At 38.9% G+C, this 23,453-nt stretch overlaps 2 protein-coding genes across 12 annotated transcripts in view; one reads left to right on the top strand and one right to left on the bottom strand.

The window, feature by feature from the left end:
• Positions 1 to 123: 123 nt before the first annotated feature.
• On the bottom strand, positions 124 to 15,159 carry SMIM19 (small integral membrane protein 19). 5 transcript variants are annotated; one of them, XM_060653428.3, is made up of 5 exons: positions 14,747 to 14,860; positions 12,939 to 13,059; positions 11,071 to 11,208; positions 5,933 to 6,057; positions 124 to 1,677 (listed from the first exon to the last, which is right to left on the bottom strand). In XM_060653428.3, the coding sequence occupies exons 3-5, from the start codon at positions 11,202 to 11,204 to the stop codon at positions 1,613 to 1,615; spliced, it is 324 nt and encodes a 107-aa protein (XP_060509411.1). In that variant the 5' UTR covers positions 11,205 to 11,208; positions 12,939 to 13,059; positions 14,747 to 14,860; the 3' UTR covers positions 124 to 1,612. The 5 variants fall into 5 exon arrangements, with proteins under 5 accessions (XP_060509411.1, XP_060509413.1, XP_060509414.1 ...); XM_060653430.3 differs by having other exon boundaries at positions 12,939 to 13,056; positions 14,747 to 14,857; XM_060653431.3 differs by lacking the exon at positions 14,747 to 14,860 and adding an exon at positions 13,911 to 14,269.
• Positions 14,799 to 23,453, top strand: part of SLC20A2 (solute carrier family 20 member 2) — a 106,689-nt gene continuing 98,034 nt past the window's right edge. For 2 of the 7 annotated variants that reach the window (XM_060653419.3, XM_060653422.3), the window contains exons 1-3: positions 14,801 to 14,912; positions 18,911 to 19,094; positions 20,309 to 20,411. The gene's annotated coding sequence lies outside the window, so the exon portion shown is untranslated. Of the gene's footprint in view, positions 14,913 to 14,977; positions 14,998 to 18,910; positions 19,095 to 20,308; positions 20,412 to 23,453 lie in introns of those variants that run through there. The other 5 variants (XM_060653420.3, XM_078445516.2, XM_060653423.3 and 2 more) reach the window with 5 other exon arrangements.

Below are 23,453 nucleotides of genomic sequence, written 5' to 3'. Positions count from 1 at the left end.
GAGAAAAAATGAGGAGGAATTCATCCTTTTCCTTGTCAAGGTTTGATGCTCACCACACGATCTACTAGCTTTAAGTTATGACTGCCTCTATCTAGTGGATGCACATAAAAAACAACCAGTCAATTTCATTGTGATTTACATTTATTTATGTACACTATTTTTACAAATCATCTGAAATAGCCAGTTTTTGTAATTTGTCCAGATTGTGCAGTATGTCAGTGACACAAGTAAACTGCTCCTGCTCCTGATCACATTTCCTGCTCACAGAAATATACAGTGGTTTTCCTAAGAGCAAAGCAAAGTTTAAGGAGATCATCCCCCTGCTGCTCTGCTATTCCTGGCCCATAATTATAACTGTTTACAATCCTGTAGTCAGTTTTTTATTCTATGTATCAGCAGTGCATTCAAACTCATTTGTGAGTCAAGAATTATTCCATTTAGTCAACAATTTACCTTGAACAAGATAGACATTTTTGAATAATATAATTAAAATTTAAAAACAAATGCAATTTGCCTCAGTAATTTTATTTGGTCTAAACCTTTTCATTTAAAATTTATGTTCTTTACTTCACAATAAAGAGAAAAGGAAACAGTGCTTGAAATATTAACTCTAACTCTTAAAATTAAGAACAGCTTTGATTCAAAAACTAATTCTTGGACAGTGATGTGGACAGTGAAATTTCCCTGCCACTACCTCCCACCAACTTTTATTTAAATAAATAGGAAAAATTTGGTAAAAACATTTCCATGTATGGTACAAAATGGTACAAGATATGAGAGTCTTCAGGGAAGCTTATTATGCTAAAAAAGTATAAGTATCCAGTTACATTAAACTTGAGAGTTACATGACCAAAAAAGCAAGTTGCTAACACCAGTAGAGAGGTGCCCATTTATTCCACAGCATGGTTGCAATATGGTCCAAAGAAACTCTTCTGGTAGAAATGAAACTGTGGGATTAAAAAAAAAAGGCAAACTCCCAGGAACACAATGAAGGGAAAACATTCCAATCACAGGAAGCTTCCACAATTAGTAGATGGGTTTATTTCATGAGGATAGTAGAAAAGACAGTCTCCTATATAAGTTCTGAAGAAGCAAAGATAGTTAATTCAATTCAAGTGTGGTAATAACAGCGGTGAGAACACAAATGCGTCCATTATTGATTATTATATTCATCACAGAATACAATCGAGGATGTTATACCAATGAATGGATTTTTACTTTTTAATTTTGCAAAACTGTTCAAATCAAAGTGGCATAAGCTCCATACGCTCACCTCCAAAGATGTATTTTTATTCCTGACTGATCATATCCTGAAGAAATCAAAAGTCTTCACAAGGTAAAAATCACCATCTCTGGTTATATTCTATCTTCCTAAGGATGTACAGACTCTCTGTGTCCATGCCTTTGAGACTTTTTTTTTAATTTGTATAACAAATGACTTGGTGATGCAATTTTAAAAAGCAAAACAAAACACAAAAAACTGGAAGAAAGTCACAAGTAAAATGATTTTATGGAGATAGGGTTTAAAAAAATGCTGTTCATGATTTAGTACATTTAGGAGCTTGCGACCAGACTGTTGAAGAATTACTTATGTTGTTCATTTTCTGTCATTTCATTCCAATGAGAGTTGCACACTGTCAGCTTGGTTTTGTGGCTGCTGATAGTCATACTTCCTTGCTATTAAAAAACAAAGCAAACACAAAACAAAAAAAAGTGATAAAATTAATAAAAATAGCAAAATATTAGCTAACATCATTAAATCACAGTCAAGTCATGATTCTCAGTAAAGAATTAACTAATTAAGTAATTAGTAGAATTAAGTAAGAATTAATTTCTGATCCTGTAATTTCCCAGCACTGCTGATACTCATTTTTATATGTTTATTTTATTATTTGTATGTCAGGATTATTCAGTTTTAAAAAACAGTGTGAACATTAATTAAGATATTACAGTTAAATTAACATTTTATAACTTCCTTTCTTTTTTTTTTAAGTTTATTTATTTACCTTGAGAGAGAGAGAGAGAGAGAGAGCAGAGGACAGGCAGAGAGAAAGGGAAAGAGAGAATCCCAAGCAGGCTCCATGCTGCCAGTGCAGAGCCCAATGTGGGGCTTGATCTCACAAACCATGAGATCATGACCTGAGCTGAAATCAGAAGTTGGATGCTTAACCGACTGAGCCACCCAGGTGCCCCAATTTCCTTCTTTCTTATCTCCCACTTCCACCTTAAGCTGATAGTAATGCTTTTGTTCACATCATAATGAATTTGACTGTATTTTAACTTGTAAGTCTAAGAAACTTATTACTGAACATTGTCAATATAAACTAGAAGAGGGGCGTCTGGGTGGCTGTCGGTTGAGCAACCAACTTTGGCTCAGGTCTGGATCTCACGGTTTGTGAGTTCAGGCCCCGCATTGGGCTCTGTGCTGACAGCTCAGAGCCTGGAGCCTGCTTCTGTTTTTTTTTTTTTTTTTTTTTTTTTATGACAAATTACTTTATTTTTTATTTATTTTTTTTTTAATATATGAAATTTACTGTCAAACTGGATTCCATACAACACCCAGTGCTCATCCCAAAAGGTGCCCTCCTCAATACCCATCACCCACCCTGCCCTCCCTCCCACCCTGCCCTCCCTCCCACCCCCCATCAACCCTCAGTTTGTTCTCAGTTTTTAACAGTCTCTAATGCTTTGCTGGAGCCTGCTTCTGATTCTGTGTCTCCCTCTCTCTCTGCGCCTCCCCCCACCCCCCCCACTCTGTCTCTCTCTGCCTCTCAAAAATAAAGAAAACTAATAAAAAAAAATTTTTTTAATATAAACTAGAAGAAAAAACAGATATGCATTCTGTGGGTTTTTTTGTACTTCTGAGAAATGTTTATTGAAGAAGAATGGTCTTAACCTGGAACTGGAGAGAGTACAGGGTTAAAATCTTTATAAATGTCATTCACTGCCTACAGTTAAAACTTTCACTCACCTCCTTAAGTTTTTACTAGCCAAGAAAGAGACACTATTTATTTATGCTACTCAGGGTGCATCCAAAAGTTTGTGGCCTACAGTTTATACAATTTTGGGAGTCGTCTTTAAGAAAAAGAACTTTGTTTACTATTTCCTTTTGAACTGCCTTTGTCAGGAATAGATATGTCATGAACACTAAGAATGATCCAATGTGATTGGATTCATTAAACATGTAAATCCACACATATACTATTTATAAGAAAAATGGCTTCTAAAGATGTTCACATCCTAATCCCCTAAATCCGTGAGTATGTTATTTTACAGGACAAAAGGCACTTTAAAGATGTGATTAAGGTAAGGACCTTATAACGAGGAGATTACCCTGGATTATCTGGCCCAACCATTATCAAATGGACCTTAAAAATCAGAGAACCTTTCCTGAGTTCAGAGAGGGACTAAGATATAAAAATGGAAGAATGATCAGAAAGATTACATAATGCTGGCTCCCAATGCGGAGGCATAGGGCCATAAACCAAGGAACGTGAGTGGCCTCCAGAAGCTTTCTAGCAAAGACACAGACTCTCTTCTAGAGCCTCCAGAAAGAAACAGTACCCTGCTGACACCTGATTTCAGCCCAGTGAGACTGATGTAGGACTTCTACACTACAAAATTGTAAGACCATACATTTGTGTTGTATTTAGCCACTGGATTTGTAGTGATTTGTTACAGCAGCAGTAGAAAACTAACACACCCTACAAACACAGGAATTCAGATAAATTTTATTTTATGGCGTTCCCATCAAAAAAGAAAAAAAAAACCTGTATACTTGGTTTATAATAGTATATGTTATGCTACTGAATGTATTACTAATAGGAAATAGCTTCTGTTTTGACTGGGTGTCAACAGAAACTTAATTCTTTATAATTTTCCAAACAGAGCTTCTGGCTCTCTACTTTGTGTTTTGTTTTGTTGGTATTTTCTTTTAAAAGAACTTTCTTATTGTGGTAAAATATACATGAATTTTGCCATTTTAACTATTTCTTTTTTTTAATGTTTATTTATTTTTGAGAGAGAGAAAGAGAGACGGACAGAGTGCAAGCAGGGGGAGGGGCTGAGACAGAGGGAGACACAGAATTCGAAGCAGGCTCCAGGCTCTGAGCTGTCAGCACAGAGCCCAATGTGGGGTTCAAACTCAGGAACTGTGAGATCATGACCTGAGCTGAAGTCAGATGCTTAACCGACTCAGCCACCCAGGAGCCCCTTAACTATTTCTAAGGGCACAGTTCAGTAGCATTAGGTACATTCATATTGCTCTGCAACCATCACCCCCATCTGCCTACAGAGCTCTTCTGATCATCCCCAACTGAACTCCACACCCATTAAGCAATAACTTCCCACTGCCTCCTCCCCAGGTCCCTGACATCCACCATTCTATTTTCTGTCTCTACGAATTTGCCTCCTTTAAGTGAAATATCTGTTCTTTTGCGACTGGCTTATTTCCCTTCATAATAAGAACCACTATGAAGCATAACGTCCTCAGGTTCATCTGTGCTGTAGCACGTGTCAGCATTTCCTTCCTCTTAAAGACTGAATAACATCCTATTGTATTTCTATACCACATTTTGTGTATCTGTCAAGGGCACTTGGGTTGTTTCTCCCTTTTGGCTATTGTGAGTAATGCTGCTATGTTCAATTTTACTTCTTATTTTGAACTGGTAACATATGCAGATGGTACAAAATGCAAAAGGAACAGAGGAAACAGTAAAAAGTGTATCTTCCTCCTACCTGATCAATCCTGTGGCTACCCACCCCGTTCCTTGCCCTAAAGGAATTGCTGTTACTAGTTTTCAGGATAACATTTATGCTTAAGATTTTAGAGGTTCTACTTGTGTTTATGCGTGTATATACACGTATATGCACGTAAACATGTATATTTTCACCTGAAATTCCATTTCACCCGAGACACAGTAGTGATATCTTGCTGATCATTCTTTCTTGCATCTTTCTATGCACACACACACACACATGCACACACACTTAATTTTTTACTGTAGACAACTGCTTTAAAAATTGTCCAGTCTTTTCCCCTTAAATTCCACACAGTCCCCATCAAGGTAATGAATGTTAATAATCTGATGCGTATCTTTCCAAGCCTTCCTCCATGCTTGCATAATTATATAGAACATTTATATTAGACATAGATAATACAAGGGGTGTTTTGGTCCTTTGATTTTAAAAGAGTAGCATCCTAGTATATATATTATTTTATCTTCCTCTTCTCAGTTAATAATGTATCTTGGAAACCACAACTCATTCTTTTAAATGGTGGCATAAAAGGCTGTGGCTTAGATGTACATTTCATTATGACTCTATACATTTTAAATTTTATTTCTTCTCCATGACATACATACCGACAGTGTTTAGTACTATATGACACACTGAGACATGACTTCTAGCCTTGCACGTTGATATCACATGCCACATTCCTAGAAGCAATTCTTATATTGCTTTGGCTTGCAGTAATTTAATTATAATAGAAATGACTGCAAACTCCATAAATACAAAATTCAAACCCAAACTAAATGCATCTCCAGCTCAACTTCCCCTCAGCCACATCCCCAAATGCTCTTGGCCACTTAATGCTACTCCACATGAGGCATGTGCAAAGGAGGGCAAATTAGAGCAGGAAGAGACAGCAGTCTTAGCTGATGGGTAAAATAACTAATTTTTGCAAAACATATAAAAATATCATCATATGAACACATTGCTAGGGCTGTTCTCAGGGTCCTGAAGGGTCCCATACAAGCAGAGGGCTCTGAAGCATCAACTACATGGGAGATCTGCCTTTGCCAATACCATGCTCATCATCTAAAAAAGGCACTATCAATTATTTCTGATAACCTTTGCTAACTGAACTCAATTCCAAAAAAATCTATTTGAAACATGTCTATATATACAGTTCAGCACAGAATATACTTACAAATGGAATACATTTCCAGTTGCTGTCTTAAACGAATTTTGCTTATTGTGTCATAAAAGCTGGGCTCTGATAAAGTTTCTGCTGTAGGTGGCACGCTGAATATCCTCATAATTTTCCTTTTGTTCCTAAAACACAAAACCAATACAGAAGAGAGATTTGTATTAACATCTATTGGACTGTAATGAACTCAGGACCATAGTAATCAGAAGATACATCACAAGGACTTAAGGGGTGCCTGGGTAGCTCAGATGGCTAAATGTCCGACCTGGGCTCAGGTCATGATCTTGTGAATTGTGAGTTCGAGCCCCCATTGGGCTCTGTGCTGACAGTGCAGAGTCTACTTGGGATTCTCTCTCTCTCTCTCTCTGCCCCTCATCCACTTGCATTCTCTCTCTCTCTCGCTCTGAAAATAAATAAACTTAAAAAAAAAGGACTTAAGTAACAATGCGCTCATTTCTTTTGTATCTGTGAGGTGCTTCCTTGGCTCAAGTGTTCTTTCTTTCCCTAAAAACCACAAAGCTGTACATGTATAGCCACAGGGCTCTAAGAAAGAAAAGAAAGCTGAAAACATCCATGTAATACAACAAAGAGATGTACCTTCATTGCACTTCCACTCCTTCCTCTCACCAAAAGCCAAATACTGTATGGGAAAATGCATAAACAAGAAAACATCTTATTTTTCTCCTCCCTCTGGTGTCATCCAAATAAAGCTAAATTACTGGGTTAGCGAATAAACAGAATGGGAGTAGACCTTAATTTTGGAAAATAATGAATCACCATATTTCTTAAATACAATTGCATAGCCTTAGTGGGTCCATCTACTTAAAACTAACAACAGTATGTCTCTGCTTTTAAAACAGGAGGGTCGGGGGGACATGGTGGCTATTTTTGGAAGAAAGCTGTTACCTGCAAGTAAACTGGCGATGGAGTGGAGCCTTCTCTCAGCCACCCTGGAGTCCAGGCTGTCAATGGGCCAGCTGCTCCAGGGGTCATGTGGCTGGAAAGGCAAACCTGCCTGTCTGAGAACAAGTGTGAGTTCTGACCTGCTCCCCAGGCCAAACATCAATTATTTTTTGATTACTAATTAATTTGAACTATCTAATGCCTTTTAAAAAATTTTACATTTATTTATTTAAATTCAAGTTAGTTAACATACAGTATAGTATTGGTTTTAGATATAGAACCCAGTGATTCATTACTTATATAACCCCCAGTGCTCATCCCAAGTGCCCTCCTTAATGCCTATCACCCATTTAGCCCATCTCTCCACTCACTTTCCCTCTAGCAACCCCCAGTTTGTTCTCTGTATTTAAAAGTCTCATACGGTTTGCCTCCCTCTGTTTTTATCTTATTTTTCCTTCCCTTGCCCTATGTTCATCTGTCATGTTTCTTAAATTCTACATGAGTGAAATTATATGATATCTTTTTCTGACTTATTCTACTTAGCATAATACACTCTAGTTTCATCCACATTGTCGCAAATGGCAAGGTTTCATTATTTTTGATTGCTGAGTAGTATTCCATTGTATATATATACCACACTTCTTTATCCATTCATCACCCGATGGACATTTGGGCTCTTTCCATACTTTGGTTATTGTTGATAATGCTGCTATAAACATTGGGGTGCGTATACCCCTTCGAATCAGCATTTTTGTATCCTTTGGATAAATACCTAGTAGCGCAATTGCTGGGTGGTAGGGTAGTTCTATTTTTAATTTTTTGAGAAGCCTCCATACTGTTTTCCAGAGTGGCTGCACCAGTTTGCATTCCTACCAGCAGTGCAAAAGAGTTCCCCTTTCTCTGCATCCTCACCAACATCTGTTATTGCCTGAGTTGTTAATTTTAGCCATCCTGATGGGAGTGAGGTGGTATCTCACTGTGGTTTTGATTTGTATTTCCCTGATTATGAATGATGTTGAGCATCATCTGCATGTCTTCTTTGGAAAAGTGTCTATTCATGTCTTCTGCCCATTTCTTCACTGGATTATTTGTTTTTGTGTGTTGAATTTGATAAGTTCTTTATAGATTTTGGATACTAACTCTTTATCTGATTAGGTCATTTGCAAACATCTTCTCCCATTCCATCAGTTGCCTTTTAGTTTTCCTGATTGTTTCCTTCACTGTGCAGCAGATTTTTATTTTAATAAGGTCCCAATAGTTCATTTTTGCTTTGGTTTCCCTTGCCTTCTGAGACATGACTAGTAAGGAGTTGCTGTGGCCAAGGTCAAAAAGGTTGTTGACTGCTTTCTCCTCTAGGATTTTGATGGCTTCCTGTCTTACATTTCGGTCTTTCATCCATTTTGAGTTTATTTTTGTCCATGGTATAAGAAAGCGGTCCAGTTTCATTCTTCTGCATGTCACTGTCCAGTTCTCCCATTACCATTTTCTGAAGAGACTGTTTTTTTTTTTTTTCCCCCACTGGATACTCTTTTCTACTCTGTCAAAGATTAGTTGGCCATACGTTTGTGGGTCCATTTCTGGGTTCTCTATTCTGTTCCATTGATCTATGTGTTTTTGTGCTAGTACCATACTGTCTTGATGACTACAGCTTTGTAATACAGCTTGAAGTCCAGAATTGTGATGCCTCCATCTTTGCTTTTCTTTTTCAACATTACTTTGACTATTCAGGATCTTTTGTGGTTCCATACAAATTTTAGGATTGTTTGTTCTAGCTCTGTGAAGAATGCTGGAATTATTTTGATTGGGATTGCAGTGAAATGTGTAGATAGCTTTGGGTAATAGTGACATTTTAACAATATCAGTTCTTCCAATCCATGAGCATGGAATGTTTTTCCATTTCTTTGTGTCTTCTCCAATTTCCTTCCTAAATTTTCTATAGTTTTCAGCATATAGATCTTCTATCTGTTTGCCTAGGTTTATTCCTAGGCATCTTATGGTTTTTGGTTCAATTGTAAATGGGATTGATTCCTTGATTTCTCTTTCTGCTTCTTCATTATTGGTGTGTAGTAATGCAACTGACTTCTGTATGTTGATTTTTTATCCTGTGACTTTGCTGAATTCACATATTAGTTCTACCAGTTTTTTGGTGGAGTCTTTTGGGTTTTCCATGTAAAGTATCATGTTGTCTGTGAAGAATGAAAGTCTGACTTCTACTTTGCCAATTTGTATGCCTTTTATTTCTTTTTGTTGTCTGACTTCTGAGACTAGGACTTCCAGTACTTTGTTGAACAACAGTGGTGAGAGTGGACATCTCTGTTGTGTTCCTGACCTTAGAGGGAAGTTCTCAATTTTTCCCCATTGAGGACGCTATAAGCTGTGGGCCTTTCATATATGGCTTTTATGATGTTGAGGTATGTTTCTTCTATCCCTACTTTTTTGAGGGTTTTTATCAAGAAAGGATGCTGTATTTTGTCAAATGCTTTTTCTGCATCTATTGACAGGATAATATGATTCTGAGTCTTTCTTCTCTTGATGTTGTATATCACGTTGATTGATTTGCAAATATTAACTCAGCTCTGCAGCTGAAGAATGAATCTCACTTGATCATGGTGAATAATTCTTTTAATGTACTGTTGAATTCAATTTGCTAGTATCTCATTGAGAATTTCTGGTTCATCAGGGATATTGGCCTGTAATTCTCCTTATTAGTGGGGTCTTTGGAACCAAGGTAATGCTGGCTTCATAGAATGAATTTGGAAGTTTTCCTTCCATGTCTGTCTTGTGGAACAGTTTGAAAAGAACAGGTATTAACTCTTCTTCAAATGTCTGGTCGAATTTCTCTGGGAAGCCATCTGACCCAGGACTCTTAATTGTTGTCAGATCAATGAAACCAAGAGCTGTTTTTTTTTTAAAGAATAAAAAAATTGATAAACCCGTAGCCAAACTTCTCAAAAAGAAAAGAGAGTGGACACAAATAGATAAAATCATGAATGAAGGAGGAAAGATCACAACCAACACCATAGAAATATAAACAATTACAAGAGAATACTATGATAGATGATATGCCAACAAACTGGACAACCTGGAAGAAATGGACAAATTCCTAGACACTCAAAAACTACCGAAACTCAAACATGAAGAAATAGAAAATTTGAACAGGCCCATAACCAGCAGAGAAATTAAATCAGTTATCAAATATCTTCTAACATATCTAATGCCTTTTTAACCTGCATAGAGAATACCAAAGAGCATGGGGCCCTAAGGAGAAGCAACTCAGTCCAGTGAATACTGCTTTTACTCTTCAAAGCACCCATCTCTCTCTCTCTCTCTTTTTTAATTGTACTTAAAGGAAAGGGGCCATGGTGTGTGAAAAAGAATAGTTAAATTATGCTACAACACCTGGAATTAAACCAGGAAATATTTATTGAGGATTTACACTGTGTGGCACACCAGGGACACAAGGTTAAAAGGGAAAGCCCTTGTCCTGAAGGGACTGAAGTTTTTGTGGAACAGACAGACAAGTAGCCAGATAATACCAACATTATTCAGTAAGTGCTATGATATGGTCATGCACAACAATCAGAAGGGAAAACTTAACATGTGCCAAGAGAGAATTGCTTAATACATAGGAATTAGTGTTTCTGCATTTCAGGCATGTTGGCCAAAAATAAAATGCTCATCCTAGAGTGACAGTGGGCCCAGGCTGGATGATAAAATTGAGCTACATTAGAAATGATAGAAGCCAGTCAGGGTACCTGAGCTGCACTTAAATTTCCAACTTTTTTTTTTTTTTTTTTTGAGAAAGAGAGAGAGAGAGAGAGCAAGAGAGCACACATGCATGAGCACAAGATGAGGAGAGGGCAGAGGGAGAGAGAGAGAAAATCCTAAGCGGGCTCCACACTCAGCACCACAAAGCCCCATGTGGGGCTTCCTCCCACAACCCTGGGATCATGACCTGAGCCAGAATCAAGAGTTGGACCCTCAACCAACTAAGCCACCCAGGCACCCCAAAATTTCCAACTCTTAATGCAGTGGGCTCTTCAAAGCCAAACCTTGGTGTCCAGAGCTCGAGGACAGACCTGAATAGATAGTGCTTTCATAGCAAGAACAAAAATGCTCGATTTTGCAATAATTCATAAATGCAGTATTTTTATGCATTTAATTTGGAACAAACAAACGTGTAAACCTTTTAAATGCCCAGTTTCTTATCAACCCTGAAATACCAAAACCTTTACCTCTTGGCATACATGAAGAGAACAAAGCTAACAAGGATCACTACCAAGTAAACATTGGTGGCTTCATTCCATGCCTCATGAACACTGTAATCCATAGAGCCATCGTCACCCATCACTCCGTAACCTCCAGGCATGGGGCTAGAAGAAAGAAAAGAGAACAGGGGTTCTTTTAGTTAGTGGTGGTATGACCATCTGGAGAAAGGCTGGCAAACATATGGCCTTCTGGCCAACATCAGCCTGCTGCCTGCTTTTGGATGGCCCAGGAGCCAAGAATGGTTTCACATTTCTAAGTGGATATATTTTAAATGGTTGTAAGCACCTGTATAGTACCCTTGATTTTTGCTTTCCAGCCCTCAAAGCCTAAAATATTTATAATCTTGCCCTTTAAGAAAAAGTTTGCCAACCCCTGGGCTAGATAACTAAGGCATGAAATGTATTTCCCCTTATTTTTGATTTTGAAACATTGTATCTTCCACATGTAGGTTAAAACTCTAGTTAATCTCTATGCTCTTTCACTTGCCTCCTATGCAAGTGGGAAAGTTTGAAGCTTTATCTAGTTTTGGCCTCCTGGCCAAATGTGGTTGAAAGAAACTATGGGGTAAAAGTTACTTTTTGCTATTTACACAGCTGTGACTTCTATTCAAGGAAATGCATTCTTCCTACATTCTCACAGAAAATAAGAGTGGTAATAGCAAGTGTTTCAAATAGCAAGTAAAAGAGTAATGGTGTCCCCTTGGTGTTTGAGAGTTAGTTGAAAGTGCCTCCCTTGTGTTGGACAAAAAGGTAAATCTAAAATGACCTAATATGTGAAAGAAAACCAAAAAGCATTGTTTTAGACATTATACGAAAAGGAGAAAAATTGAACAAGTTATAGGCGATAAATGTACAGTAGTTTCTAAGAATTAGATAGCCATTTTCTAATTCCAAGAAAAAGAATATCTGAAATGTCCAAGAAATTGTTTTGCAATTTTTTTCTAGACATCCTACAACAATGAAGGCATTGCAGACATTCTTGCACAAACTATCCTCCAATCTCCTGTAAGCTTCCAAAATGTTCTGCAACGTAGATCTGGCTCAGTGTTAACAAGTGTGCATTAAAGGCAGTCTTTCTTTCTTATAGCTTACCCCTGTATAAAATGAATAAAATTTCCCCAGAGGTCTGCTCCTAAACCAGGTGGCATGTTTTCTCTGCTGACACCTGAAGTTTTTGTCAGATGTTTGGGGACATCCTATGTTCATTTACAATAAAGTGAGTGTCATGAGTCTCATTTAACTTAAACTCTAGACACTGAGGTTAAGAGTGATCTCTTTAAAATATCTGTTGGTGTCTGATGGATATAAAGATTGATCTTGTAAAAACTGGCCAAGTAGTAATAAAAACAGAACTTACATTAAATTATAAAAATTTGTAGATGCAAGATCTAGATATTACTTAAACATTATACCATACCCAATTCCTTGATATTAAAGCCTGGAAATGGATTTTTTTTTTTAAAGGAGTAGGAGATATAGGGAGATTTGGCATATTTACAGTTTTAACTCTTATTTCTTAAAACTGAACTCCAGACTTTCTCTGAAAGTGATCAGCCTATTTTAGAAATGGAAACTTTGGGAAGACACGAGACTATAATTGTCTTTATGATTTCTGGAATCTAGAATTTTGCTGGTGCTAAAATATAAAGTAACAACAACAAACATGTTTTTGGCAAAAAGAGATGACTTTGGATATCTGATTTGAGATTCTGCAGAAAGGTTTCAGGATTGGGAGCTATTAGCAGATTTGGGAAGAAACAGTGAACATACAGCAGCGGCCATTGGAACATTTTGCAGGTTCCCGTTGTCTGACAAATCATAGAAGTGTTTCCTACCTGTTTTCTAACACCTGAATGGATCTGAGCCAGGTTAGTTTCTTGCTTCCATTTCTCACAAAATTCTGTTTATGGGCCCCTTGATAAATGGTGTATTCCTACAGAGCTTGTCTTCATCCTGCTACAAATATGCCAGTCTTTAATTATATGTAGAGAAGGATTTTGAATTACTACTGACCCAGAATGGTAAAATTTTAACATGAATTAAACAACATGGATTATACAACATTGCTGGTATGCAATGACACTACCATTCCACAGTTCCAGGGACAGGCACTTGAGTTATTTTTAGCACTGTAGTTGTGAAAGATTTGCACTGAGGGTAGGCCTTGCCTGCCCAGTCCTCCATCATGACCAATGGCATGGTTTTGCAAGACTACTAGGAAGAAGGAATGGCCTTGCCCAGAGTCATAGTACAGACCCATGGCCCACATGTGGCCTGAACTATGACCGTCACCTCCCAGCACACTACAGTCTAACCAAGTGTACCCATACATACTTGCTAAGTGGTTACTACATACCACTACAGCCTTCTAAAGCAAAATGCACAGTTTCAGCAAGATCACCATTATGGCTAGCCACTTGCTTGGATCATCGTTCAGGGTTCTTGTGAGAAAACTGAACTTTTTTCACATATTTTTCCTGTGCAGTGATGCTTGAACAACTTCGGTAAGGGGATTCTAGGATGAGCTTAGTTAAGTCCCAAGTAAAACGTCAGTATCCAGAGACAGAGTTCCCAAAATATGACAACTAGAGCTTGGTTTTCGTTTGATAAACTTCCAGGTTGAGAACTAGGAGAAAATTTCCAGGGATCAAGTGACTGTATCATAAGTTTTAAAATCAGTTTCCTGATACCATGTCTAGGTGGTTCTAAAATGGAGTATCACTTGTCATTCTGCTTTGAATATTACATTTTTGTCTCTCACTTAGAGCTTTGCTATCTTGATAAAAATTCAGATTGGCATCACTTACAGAGTTGCTTACAACACAATCCACTGCATAAACGTAATTTTCTCTGTCTTCTGAAACATTAAAGGTTTGGGCTCCCAAAGCAGAAGGGTACAAGGTAACAGGCCTTCAACCAAGAGGAAGAAGGGAATTAACATTTGAGGGCTTATATGTAGGGCAGTCCACATATTGAGTTTTTGCAATAGTGAGGCACTAACGTTCCATTTCACAGAAGAAAGAAACCGGGAAGGTGGTAGTGGTGGTTATGTAACTTGCCCAAAGTTGCAAGTAGGGAGTGGAGCGAGTAGGGAGTGGAGCGGCAACTTGACTGTCACATATAACTGACTTCTAAACCTGAGCCCTACCAGCCTTGACCCTGGTTCCTTGACACCGGCTCCTCCTGGAAGGAAATCCAGTCGCGAGGGTATAAAATATAATCCTCTCCCACTAAGTGGCCACAGGCAGCTTCCAGAGCTGCCGGGAACATCCTTTGCGTTTCCGCCGCTCGAAGGCTGCGCGGGGCTCAATCTTAAAACGCTGGCGCTAAACTCCAGCCGCGCCGGGGACGTCTCGGCCGCCCCCTGCTCGCGCGGCCGTCGCGGCTGCTTCGGCTTTTTGTCTGCGTTTCTGGCCCTCGGAGCCTCACTATTCCTTACGACCCGGAAACAGGCTCGCAGCGCGGGCTGGACTCGTAGGAGCCTCCGTGCCCAGGGCTGGGGGCGCGGAGCGGGCAGCGGACCCCTCCCTTCCCCTCCCCCGTGAGTCTCGGGCGGGGCGGGCCGGCGCGCGGGCGGGGGGCGGGGCCGGGTGACGCGGCCCCGCCCGGGGCCCGGGAGGCGCCGGGACGCGGGTCCACTCACGCTGCTGGCTCCGGAGGCGGCACGGGGCCAGGCTGCTCCGCTCGGGGCTCTTTCCCCCAGAGTCGGGGCCGGACGCGCGGGACCCGGTTACCGACCGGACCTGGACGACCTCTGCCTTCGTCATTTCCTGCCGGCCCGCCGGTTTCCGGATGAAACGAGGAGCCAGGTCTTTCCCCCCGCCCCCCCCGCCCCCCTTTTCAGTTTTTGAACGGGAGCGACGCAGCGACGGCCCCGGTGCCGCCCCCGGGCGCGTGAGTGGAGCCGGGCTCCCTTCCCCTCCCCCGTGGCGCGTCACCTCCGTGCGCCGCCCTCCGCGAGCCCCCGGCCCGGAACCCGGAGCCCCCGCGGCAGGGCTGGGCGGGCCGGGGTGGCGGGCTCTGGTGCTGGCGGCGGGTCTCGCCGCCCCCGCCTGGAAGTCCACGTGGGTGTTGCGGTTGTGTGCCAAAACCGAGCGAGAAGTAGCGGGGACGGGTCATTACCCGGGAGTTCCATGCCTCTGCCCGCCCCACTTCGGCGCGCCCCGGGCGTGATTGTCAGCGTGGGAGGGGGGAATGTGCATTGATTGTCCCACGAATCGGGGTTAAGCTGGGAAACACGGAGATTTTCTTCTTTCGTAATGAAGGCGTAGAGTTACTTTTAGTATTTAATAGTTAAGAAAGCATATGCTTTTCAAATTATCTTTCCATTTTTCCCTTTTAATAAATGATGCGTGGCTGAGATTGTTGAGGTGTTTTAAAAACTGGATGTGCCCAGGATGCCGCAGTATTGTCAGTTGAAGTGATTTTTGTGTATTAAAAAAATTGTGTGTAAAATAGATTTCCTTGGGAAATAGATTTGAAAAATGGATTTTCTACCATAAGAGTTAATGAATTTATGCAGGATTTCAGCATCAGTGTTCAAGTAATCAGATTTCAGTGGTTTGTAGCAGCCTTGGGAATAAATGGCCACTTGTCCACACGCTTGAGGTCTTAACTATTTATGTTGAGCTGGTTGTCTAGGATCAGCTGACTGCTAATTATAATTCATACCAGATCTTGTAGCGGTTGTATCCTTAATAAGCAGAGGTTAAGAGCTAACCTTTAACCCAAATCTCTTTGCAAGTTTTCTCTGCCTTTTTTGTGGCTCATTCTGTTACAGTTAAGCTCATCTTTGGATGAAGAACATTGCTTGGTACAATAATATACTAGCTTTATTTAGAGTATTAATACATATTAACTTTTATGTATTATATATACATTATATATTCATGTAAGTAATTTATAAATATAAACCATTTAGTTTGACTCTAAAGTTGGAAAATTAGGAACAGCAGTAATGGGTAATGTTGAGTACTTGTTTGCTAGGCCTCTGCCAAATGGTATGTGCTTTGTCATTTAATCTTCTGGGATAACTTTTGCATAGGCATAGTTTGCTCAGAAATTGTGAATACATGGGTTTGATTTGAATAGATCCAAATGTGGAGTATGTACATTAATTACTTCTGTTTCTGTTTTTGTGAAGAAGGGTGTTGGCAATATAAAATGACTCAGTAAAAGAATGTGTTTTTCAAGTTGGAAGATGGCTTTAAAATTGCATAAAACTGCAATTAGTCTCTTTATTTGGGTATTCAATAGTTTCTAAAGTCCTGTGTCTCATATTTATCCAAATTCTGATTACATATCATGGTCACCCAATGAACAGGTTATTCTTAGACACTGGAAAAAGGTAAATTTGGGGGAAACCTTAATGGCCCAAAAATACAATGTAATGATTTGTATAGGCATAACAATGAGAGTATGATGGTAAGGTCTAACCGTTTGCATCTTCTGAGAGTAGAAGAGGTTGAAAAGGACTGGAGAGGATGAGGGACGTGCTTGGAAATGTGTCTCATTTGTGATGAGAGTATATTGGACTTAACCTGGAGAGAGAGAGAGGTTGGGAATGCTTTGCCAGTCACTATTATAAGAGGGTTCCTTTCCCCTGTGGGCCTGTGGGCCTGTGGGCCTTCTCTTTGGGGGGAGGGGCAGAGTGGAGAGTTGTCATCAATGGAAGGATGTAAGAAGAAAAAAATGCACATAGTTTCTTTTGGAGTTAATGTTTCCACCCATTGTGACTAACTGATTCCTGTCAGCACTTGCATCTTTAGGCACTTTCCTAGTAGATACTTGATAGCTGTGGGCAGCCACTGGTAGATCAAGGAAAGAAAGGAAAAGGGATGGGGTGGAGGGTGGAGACAAAGCACAGGGGTGTACAGCAGAGCATTAATAGGCTTTCCATTTGGGCAAAATTTAGGCCTCCAGTGGCCTCTGTAATGAAAATCGTTCTAATGGTATTGACTGTATGTATTTAAAATCTCTTCTATGATATTTGTATCCAAGAATCTGGAGAGTATCCCTTTAATGTGCTTTATAAACAGTGGAACATTTAGAATACAGTACATGAAAGTTACTGAATTTTTCACCACAGCCATTTCTGTATGTTTGTTGTTGGACAGTCAGAATGACTATAATGACGGCATTGGCTCCTGTTTGTAAGGCATTTAACCAGTGTTGTTTCATCGTTTTGGAAGATAAGCTCTTCTCGTTCCTTACTTCAAAACTTGGCTCTCACATGGAGTGCCCTTTAAAGCTCCAGAGTGCAGGGATCTTTTCTGTCATTCATTGCCTTATCTCCAGAGCCTAGAACAGAGCCTGACCCATGGAAGGTACTCAGTGACTGTGGAATGAACCCAAATACACTGGAATCCTGTCCTCTCTTCTTTCCACTACCAAAGATCCCATTTAACTTTAGGGGCAGGGCCACACCAGCTTTACCTTCTCCACAGAATCTGCAGCTCACGATAAGCACAGTATAAATGTATACTGGTATAAATGTTAGCTGTTTATACCACATACTTTGGCATTTAATCCCTTATAGCTTTATACTGTTAAATAAGTTTTTCTGCATGTTTTGTTTCCCCACCTAAAATAATGGCTACTGAGGGCTGAGAATATATAAGATACTATGTTTTCCTTATTCATCCAGTATAATGTATACAGAGTAGGTTTGTATTTACTTATTGAGTGAATATTAGATACCCTAGGGGAAACATCAGAGATATTCAGCATGTGATTCCAGTCTTCAAGTAGGTAGTATTTTAGTTGGGCAGACATTGTGTGCACATGTGAAACAGTATGAGAATTTGTAGCTAAATAAAATAAAGTGAAAATAATAGCTAACATTTATGTAGTGCTTAAAATGTGCCAGATACTGTTTCAGGAATCTTTGCCTGTTAATTTGTTGGAATGTCAACAATCTTTCGAAGTAGGTACAGTTATAATCCCATTTCTTAAAATGAGGAAACTGAGACCCAGCAAGGTAATTAAATCACTTACCCAAGATCACAATGCATATGGTAAAGGGACTGGATATGAGCCCAGGCAGTCTGGCCCCCAAGTCAGTGTCCTTTCTCTGGGGAGTTTTTCTCGATCAAAGAAGACAGATCTAAAACTTGACACTAGTTTCTTGGCTGTAAAAGGTGCTCTTTTTCAAATTTCAAAGTAGCATAGGTTGCAAGGACTGAGCTGCAGAAACAGTGCTGAATTTTTCAAATGGAAGTGGTTGATCAATGGTTCCGGGGACACTACATTTTGAAATGACTAAAGGCAAGGGGAGAGAAACTGAATTTTGAATCTCAACACTGAATGAGGATTATAACTCTTCCGTAGGTGTTGAATTCGAGGACAGTGATTCACCAGGACGTAGGATAATGACTGTTGAAGTTTTTAATTTAGTGTCAGAAAACGTGAAATATAATATTGAATAACACTTGATATCTTACTACCTTTCTTTTTTAAACACTTACTAGATTTAAACCCCAGTGGTAGTAACTTACCAGAACGTAAGTGTTCCTGAAGGTTTCCTGTGCACTTATATCCATTTGCTGTGGCCTCATGTGGAATCTTGATCCACTTGTTCACCTTGTCTTGGGCAGTACAGAACACTATTGGCCAGGAGGCCTCTTCTAGTAATATTTCTTTGATGGAAAAAAAAAATGTAAAATTGTGCTGTTGATTTGGTGACATACCTGGAGTGAAGTCATTTTGAAGCTGCGTGGAATTAAAAGAGGGGCTGCAAACAAAATCCAGCAAGATGGAAAAAAAAATGGTATTCTCTGAAAACCCACTTTTGTGTCCCTTTTGTCAGGAGCTGACAGTATTATTTTGGGGGTGTTGGGCATCAAAAGAGACACTGAATCCAAATGACTCCACAGATAGGGGAGTACATACATCAGCACACCCACTGTCCAGGAATCAGAGGAGGAAGTGCCCTTGAATGAAGCATGGGCTACAAACCTGGTTAGCGGCCAGGGAGGACACACGCTCTGCAGGTATAGTATTCTGTGTTATAGATTGTTTCTGCTGGGTAGGAGGTCATGTTGTTTGTCTTGGGGGTACTTTGTAATAGGAGTCAGTGAAGAAATGACCTGCTGTTTCCATTTTCATACCAGCACATATTTTGGGATGACCTGTCATAGAAGCAGTTTATAACTGTGAACATTGTCCCACAGTTGTGTTCTATTTAAATATCCCAAGAAATAATTGGAGTTAAAATAATCTATCTAGTCTAATCTAATCTAGTCGAAATGTCTATCCAACGGGCATGTTAGCCTTAATCTTAATTTCAGGTTCTTCTCTGAATGGGGACTTTTAGGGAAAGAGAAACTGAATTTATTTTAGTTCTATCAATATGAATTTATTTAATTCATTTATTCTAGTTCTATCAATATGGGATAATTTAATAAAATGTCTACTGCCCCATTTTATGAATTTTAGGTTTGTAGAGCTGGATCCTGAATGTGATCCAGTGCGATTGTTCTTTAAGTAGAAGTGTATGTCAGAATGACCCAGGGTTTATGATGAAAGTAAGCGACACCTTAGCTGACCCCTGGAGATTCAGATTCTTTAGAGCTGCGCCTGGGCGTCTGTGTTTTAAATCATCTGCAAGTGATCCTAGTCTCCACCTCCCCCTTAGGTACCAGCTGTGTATTTTATAGATAAGAAAATTGGGCAAAGTCAAATAAATGACTTGCCTTACCTAGAGCTGGTTCAGTGGTACCAAGATTGTGTCACCAGATGATATGTAATTTCAGAATTTTGGGGCTGGAAGAAATTTTCCAAGTCAATTCAGCAGTTCATTTTATAGCTGACTATAAACCATGCTTGTTCATATAATTTTCAAGTAATATATGAATATAGGGAAATAATATTTTTTCATAGCCTATCTTCTATCCTGGCCAGGATAAAGATTAAACGGTAAATCACCAGAATTTCTTTATAATTTTAACATGTTTTTGTATTAACTTCAGGAATTGTCCATTATTTGCAGTATTTTTATTGTGTATTTTGTGATGCTCTGTTAAAGTTTTTTTGAAAAATACAGTATTTAATGCTAAAGTGAAAGATTAAAAAATTTTTTATTTGAATCAGTTATTTTTCAGTCTTAGCTAAAATGTAAATACTGTGAGAATTTGTACTGCTTTATTAGAGTTTTGTGTTTTCAAAATCTGTTTGATTTTTAACTTTTTTTTCTTTGTGTTTTAAGGCATCTTACCTTGGAAACAGCACAGTTTGGTTTGCATCCATGTCATCTTTGAGTATGAGAGAGAATCCTAATTTCAGCATGTCCTCAGAGACCAAAGAACCAGGTTTGTTCCTTCAAGAAGTCTCCTAAAGGCTGTGGAGCAGCATCCATTTCCAGAAGTCGATAAAAATGTGTGTCGATGATGCCTGTGAATGGACTATATGGTCAAGTGACTCATTAAGATAATCATGGAAGAATGGTAAAAAAAAAAAAAAAAAAAAAAAAAAAGTGAAGAAAAGGCAAATTTCAAGAAGCTACCGCAGTATCATTTAGGATTTTTAAGGAGTTGAAAGAAGATAGTTCTGAAAATATGAGTGACAAGACTCTAGCACAAGTCTTTATATGTTTCTTACATTACCATTGTTAACCCAGCTGCTTTTGTGTGTAATATTTGCATTATTTTCCTCTACTGCAATAGCTGGTAGTTTCCTCATGATCAGAGTTTTATTGTGTTTGGATAGAGAAATAGTAGATACAGTAGCAGAAACCAGCTTCTGCTAATCACTAAAGGGACAGGATGTTGACAAATTGCTTCTTCATAATGTGCTGCTGCTTGTTCACAGTTTTTGTGGCTTCAGATTCATCTTCTTTTATCTACTCCTCAGTCTCTGTATGTGCCTGCTTTTTTCTTGCACAATTTTTTAGCCTGACGATCTGATGACCGTATTTTTTCAGTTTAAAAATAAGAATTGTATCTTCATAAATAGACCTTTGGTATGGTTCTCTCCTACCCTTGCTTGTTTTCTAAGATCAAGAATAGAATAATTTCCATTCGTTTTTGGGTTTGCTCGTCTTTCTATTTTTGTATTCTTGTTCAGGGTTTTGTTTTCCTCTACTCTTTCTAGGTGGAAATGAAGGATGATCTCTGTGTTGTGGTTTTAGTTAACTAGGAGACCAGAATAAGATGGGTCGTAGACATTTATAGAAAAATTACAACATCTTTTAATCATTACTATTTTAACTTTGTTTTAAACCTTCGTCAGATTTCTTTTTAGCAATACTGATGTAAATGTTACCTTCATACTGTGCCCTTTCCTTTTTGGGGGAGGCAGTAAGAAGCAGGGATTTCTCCAAATGCTGATAAGCATAGAGAGAATATGAGAGAGAGAACGAGAAAGCTTTTGTACTTTACAAATGAAGCAAAAGAGAAGGCTTTTGTACTTAACAAATGAAGCAATTGGTCATTAAAGTCATTAATGTGTATACACACATTGTCAGTATAAAAATTAGTTTGTGGCTTAGAACTAACATTATTAACTGACAGTAAATTTTATTGTTTTCAACCCTTCCTACTTTTGTGACTTAAGTCAGTTGACCTGAGCCATAATTTTCTTCTTTGTAAACTGAGGAAGCCTTTGTTCTTATGAATCAAGTTTTACCCAACAGAAAGAAATATAAGCAGAAGCGATTTTAAAATTTAAATTAATAAAACAAAATTCCAGAAACCATTTTTTAATAAATATTTCCTTTCCTAGTAGGCCTGTTTACTTCATCCTTTTTTCACTTTTCTTCCCTATGTACTTACTACTTTTACATTTTTTTTCTCATCTGTCTAGAATTTCTTGCTTGGTGTCTGTGTTTTGCCTGCTTCCTGCCTTTTCCATGATTCATCCTCCCATTGAAAATGATTTCTGTTCTCCTTACCCTCTATTTCCTTGGGTGGGCTTCCTGCCTTGTCTGCCGCCTCCAGTCTTTTGTTATCTCTTGTAATTCAGCTCCTGTCACCTCCAGCTCCTGCTTGTTTTACCCTCCCCTCTGTCCACTGCGCGTCCTGTCCACTTGCATCCCACTCACATCTCCCGTCAGTGGTGATCTCGTCTCTTCCACTACCCCAGTCTACTCCTGTCAGTATAAGTACACTGATCTCTGTTATGTTTCATTTAGTTCTGATCCCTTCTCACCTCTGAACTGATGATGTTTTCTTTGTGTACTTTTTAGTCATTGTGAATTTGCCTTGTGAGCTCTCTTCTTCTATTTTCCTTGTCCCAGGATGGCAGGTATTGCTAGATGGATTTGTTGTCAGTATTTGCATAGAACACGGATCCTTGCTGTGTATTTCCTGGGTAGCCAGGATGAATCAATTATTATTAACTTTTCTTGGAACATTGAGCTTCCTGTGTTTTCTGCTTCTAAGATTTAGATTGCTATTCTAGAAGATTAATATGACTTTAAAGAGAGTCAGGATAGTCCTATGATGCTGTCATTTTAACTCTTTATTCAAGAGTTCATGACAGACATTTGAATTCACTCCCTTGTCTTGAAAAATTAAAGAAGACATCCTTACCAGGTTTGGGGGTAGAATTGGGTGGAAGGTGGGAACAGAAAGGTAAATACTAGAAAAGGATTCATAGTCAATATCTAGAACTGGGAAGAAAACTGAAAACACAAACCACATGCTTTAACATTTATTAGGTAAAAGGTCTGCTAAAAGAATGAAAAGTATCAGTAATTCTGTTAACTAGTTTTAGTACTAGGTCATTGGTATTTTTACACTTCCATTTAAGTTCCAACACCTTTATTTAATGTTTAACAAAACAGAAACTTAATCTTGTAAATATTCATTTTGTTTTGAGAGACTTGATGTCTCCTTATGTATTAACCTATATCATTTTATAATTACACTGTAACATTCTCAAAAATGCCATTAACATCCAGTCCTGTTTCTTGTATGGGAAAGCATATAAATTGTATGGTTTTGTCCCCGTGGACACTGTAGTCCTGTTGTAATGAAAAGGTAGCCTTTTGGCAAGCGTTTATGCCTTTGATGATTTATGTCGTCTTATGTCTTTCCTTAATTCTTGTATATACTATGAACATGGAGCTATCCTGTAATTGAGTTTCCTATAATGTATATGAACTCCTGGGAGTAGACTAATGTAAGCACAGATGCAGCTTTATGAAACTTAAAAAAGAAGAACCCTATATAGCACGTAATGTATTTAAATAGGATTGTAAGAGTAATGCTACAAACTGGGGTTGATCAGACTGAACATTCTTTCTGCCCAAGCCTTCTCCTATTGTGATGGTTACTGTTGGGTATCTTGAAGCTGAAGGGATGGCTAATAGTGTGATAATGTTTCTGTAATATTCACCACCCGTGAGCAGC

The sequence above is a fragment of the Panthera onca genome, chromosome B1 (assembly GCF_046562875.1).
Source record: "Panthera onca isolate mPanOnc1 chromosome B1, mPanOnc1 haplotype 2, whole genome shotgun sequence".
NCBI lineage: Eukaryota > Metazoa > Chordata > Mammalia > Carnivora > Felidae > Panthera > Panthera onca.
This window is presented reverse-complemented; position numbering and strand designations above follow the sequence as displayed.

What these genes read in the sequence shown, in the direction of transcription:
- SMIM19 (XM_060653426.3), bottom strand. Translation starts at nt 11,204, where the DNA reads ATGCCTGGAGGTTACGGAGTGATGGGTGACGATGGCTCTATGGATTAC. An exon ending in CTCTTCATGTATGCCAAGAG is followed by an intron (nt 6,058 to 11,070) that starts GTAAAGGTTTTG and finishes TTTGTGTTTTAG; the next exon opens with GAACAAAAGGAAAATTATGA. An exon ending in ACTGGAAATGTATTCCATTT is followed by an intron (nt 1,678 to 5,932) that starts GTAAGTATATTC and finishes GTTTTTTAATAG; the next exon opens with CAAGGAAGTATGACTATCAG.